The sequence below is a fragment of the Salvia splendens genome, chromosome 14 (assembly GCF_004379255.2).
Source record: "Salvia splendens isolate huo1 chromosome 14, SspV2, whole genome shotgun sequence".
Lineage (NCBI taxonomy): Eukaryota > Viridiplantae > Streptophyta > Magnoliopsida > Lamiales > Lamiaceae > Salvia > Salvia splendens.
Genome location: NC_056045.1, coordinates 25,562,498 through 25,566,218, shown reverse-complemented (window position 1 = coordinate 25,566,218; position 3,721 = coordinate 25,562,498). Strand labels below are relative to the sequence as shown.

Genomic DNA, 3,721 nt, shown 5'->3' with positions numbered 1-3,721 from the left:
ACATCAGTGAGGATAAGGTGAGTGGTGCATAGCTCTTTTACCAAAAGAACAGGTTGAGATTATATTAATACTATAATGTTATCTATTGAATGTGCTATTTTTGTATTATTGTAGTAATCAATATTCTTAATGCAAAGAAATTGGAGGCAAATGAAAATGAGGGGGCATTATTTTAATGTGTTTGAGTGTGAGGGAGAAAGGCAATAAATATAGAGATTTATATCCAGTTGCTAGAGATGGGGCTGATAATATTCTTTGATTGGATCAAGTCATTCATTGCATTATTGTTTATGGAGGGGTCTCCCCCACTCAGCCACTCTGACGTCTGATGAACCAAACTATTCCAGTCTGAAATGTTTATTAATTATTGCAGAATGATTGGATTTGGCTACTATATGAGCATGGGAAACTTTTGGCTTTTATTATTGAAATTTGAGTTTGGAGAATATACAAGATAAGTTGGAGATAGATAAGTTACTTGCCAGAATACTTAAGTGAGTGTGAGAGTTAAGTTGATCCCATCACCGCTTCCCAAGTACTGCTAGGAAACATCTTCCATCGGCCGATGAGTTGACCCCAACAAATTCTATAAAATCGAAAAAATCAAATGAAAAAAACACAATATATGCATATACGGAATCATACACATTGAAATGGAAGTTATCAGGATCTCACGAGATGCAGAGATAGATTAGTGCTTGTAAGACCCTCTTCTTGAACCTTGTGGTTGAAGCTCTCAAGTGTTTCCTCATCACCCTCAAAATATATATCAAGTCGAAGGCTATCATTACCTTGCTCCTCTTGTTCTACCAATGTTCTCATTGCTGAAATGGTCGAAGATGCGCTGCAACATCTCAATACAATACGTACGAGTGTTGGTATTTCTCCAATACCTGGAGGAAGCTCTTCCAATTTAGGCAAGTACGTGAGACGAAGATATTCGAGGACTGGAAAATGGCATCTGTCAGCATTCCAAGAAACTAAATCACCACAACCGCTGATAGTCAAGTATTTCAATCTAAGGAATTTCTCCTCTTTGGGGTTCCAAATGGATCCAGTGACTGAATCTGCAAGTAATTCAAGTTTAATAAAATGGGGCAATGGTCCAACCATCATTGTCAACTCTTCCCAATCAACGCCAGAACCACGTAAACGCAGCTCCATAAGCTTACTTGGGAAAGTGAGGCTCGTAACAAACTCACGCCACTTGGAATTGTCATCGAACTGCAACCATAGGACTTGCAGTTGATTGAAACGGCTAAGATTGCCTGGACAGTAATATGAACTTACTTCACCACAATAGGATAACCGCAGTTCTCTGATATTGTGGATTCTCTTGCAAACCTCGTCACTAAACCTAAAATTTTCCACTCTAAAAAGTGAAATTAGATTTCTCATTACAAAGTTATTTGTCTGGTGTAATCTGTCCACCGGAAGAGGATCAATGAGACAAATCGGGTCTACCTCAAGATACCTAAGCTGCAGCATCTCCCAAATCTCATAAGGTGCAATCACTTTTGATTGATCTGCTATATTAATTGTTAAAATTTGCAGATTCCATAGCAATGACATTGATGATGGGAGGAGATAATAAAGAATTGGGCGAATTGTTAAACCAAGATCAATATTAAGATACCTTAAGTTAAGGTTCTTAAAAATAGACCCACTTGATGATGTCGTAGCAACGTTACACAATGTTCTCAACAGTTTCAACTCATATAGATTGTTGATGTTGTAACGACTCCTTTCCCACATCACAAAACGGACTAGAGAATCAGAGGCTATTGCTTCATGGGTCGCCTCCCGACTGATTACAACTCGACGCTTCCTATTTATGGCTTTTGGTGTTTGAAACACATATAAAAACTCCACGTCTTTGGCAATCTTTAGACATATTTCTCTTACTAGATCATGTAGTTTAAATGCATATATACCATAAAAGGGACGCCACCGATCAACTAAAATGAGATTTCTCATATAGAGATCCCATAAACAATGGCCTGCAGCCACTTCCAAGCTGGAATATTCGCCCTGTTGTATAAATCCTTCAGCAATCCAAAGTTTATAAACATCCCGCGCAGAGATAATTTCATCTTCTGGAAATGCTCCAATGAATAGGAAACAAGGCTTCAAATGAACAGGCAAGTGGCTATAACTCAAAGACAATACATTCAAGCAATGTTCATCTTTCCCTATAGGATTCATAATTGATTCTGCAACATTCTCCCAGTAGTCTACAGCCATTGATGACTTTCTAAGATGACCTCCAACAACAACAATTGAGAGTGGAAGTCCTTTGCACTTTGCAACTATCTTCTTTGCAGTCTCCTCCAACTCAGGGGGGCAACCTTGTTGATCTGCAAATGCTTTTTGACAAAATAGTCGCCAACTATTGTCCTCATCCAGAAAACTCATTGCAACTGGAGAAACGCCTAAATGTTCGACTACATCTGAATTCCTAGTAGTAACAACAATTCGACTATCATTTTTTGTATTCCGAAACAAGAACCTCATATCATCCAAAGCTTTAGCATTCCACATATCATCTAGAACAATCAAATACCTTTGCCCAATTAAACTCTTGTGTAACCTTTCTTGTAATTCATCAACAGTTCCATTATTGGACTTTTTTAGATGAAACAAGAGCTCAGACAGAATTTTGGGGAGGCTATACTCTTGAGAAATTGTCGCCCAGAGGCGAACATCAAAGTATTCAACGATATAAGGATGTTGAAGTACATTTCTAGCAAGCGTAGTCTTACCAATCCCCCCCATGCCTTTGATGGGGATGACTGGCCGACTTGAGGGACCTCCAGTGAGCAGACCAAGAAGTTGAAGTACAATTTCATCAAATCCGACCATGGTAAAGGTGGGAGGTGTTGATTGGATAGCTGCTGCTGATGATGAATATGTGGTTTGCTGCTGCTGCTGCTGCTCCCTTCCACTTTGCGCTCTGACGTTTAAAGCTTTTCTCCTCATGTAATCCATGTCTTGGATTGCTTTCTGCAGATCCAGCAGGAAACGAGGTGATCTTGTCTTTCCACTACGGATGTGATCCACAATATGTGATTCGATCACATCTTCTGCCACTTGAGCTGCATGCGCAATTCGCATTTCCAAGGCTTCTGCAGCTTGTTTTCTGGGTCGAAGAGAATTGTCGTAGCTCTTCATGAAATCGATCAGGAAGCTGACACTTCCCTCAAGGGATCGAATCTGTTCTTCCTCAAAGTGAAAGGAATATTTGGGGTGATTGTAGATAAGACGTAGATTACTCTCAAGAGAAACTAGAGCTGCGAAAGCTGTTGCCATGGATGGATTTCTTATCGGATTTGGAAGAATGAAAATTGGAATTTGTGCTCAACTAATGAGATTTCCGTTAAATTCACGTCGCAGCATGGACTTTTTTTGGTCTAGGAAAAACGCCAACCACATACGTCTTTAGCATTGACGTCTTCGGATAACAAAATTAACTCAACGGAGACATGTTTGAAATTAAAATTGAACACGTCTTTGGGATTGCCCGTGTTTATAAAAAATCTTCAAAACATCTATTGAAACACCACTATCGATCATTGCCACCCTTTCTCCATCATTTTCTATAGACGCAATTTCTCTCCCACCCTCGGTTAGTATTATTTTCATTTTTAGTTAGTAGTATACTGTATATATATTTAGGTGAGTGCATTTTTGTTGTTATTATATGTGTAGCTAATGCTTCAAA

General features: G+C 39.0%; 1 protein-coding gene across 1 annotated transcript; it reads right to left on the bottom strand.

Annotated features, from left to right (window-relative positions):
- Positions 1-396: 396 nt before the first annotated feature.
- On the bottom strand, positions 397-3,449 carry LOC121764908 (putative late blight resistance protein homolog R1B-16). Its single transcript, XM_042160933.1, has 2 exons — positions 676-3,449; positions 397-586 (listed from the first exon to the last, which is right to left on the bottom strand). The coding sequence occupies exons 1-2, from the start codon at positions 3,307-3,309 to the stop codon at positions 542-544; spliced, it is 2,679 nt and encodes an 892-aa protein (XP_042016867.1). The 5' UTR covers positions 3,310-3,449; the 3' UTR covers positions 397-541.
- Positions 3,450-3,721: the final 272 nt, after the last annotated feature.

Coding starts and splice junctions, on each gene's coding strand:
- LOC121764908 (XM_042160933.1), bottom strand. CDS start 3,309: ATGGCAACAGCTTTCGCAGCTCTAGTTTCTCTTGAGAGTAATCTACGT. Junction 587..675: donor CTAATCTATCTCTGCATCTC/GTGAGATCCTGA, acceptor TCGATTTTATAG/AATTTGTTGGGGTCAACTCA.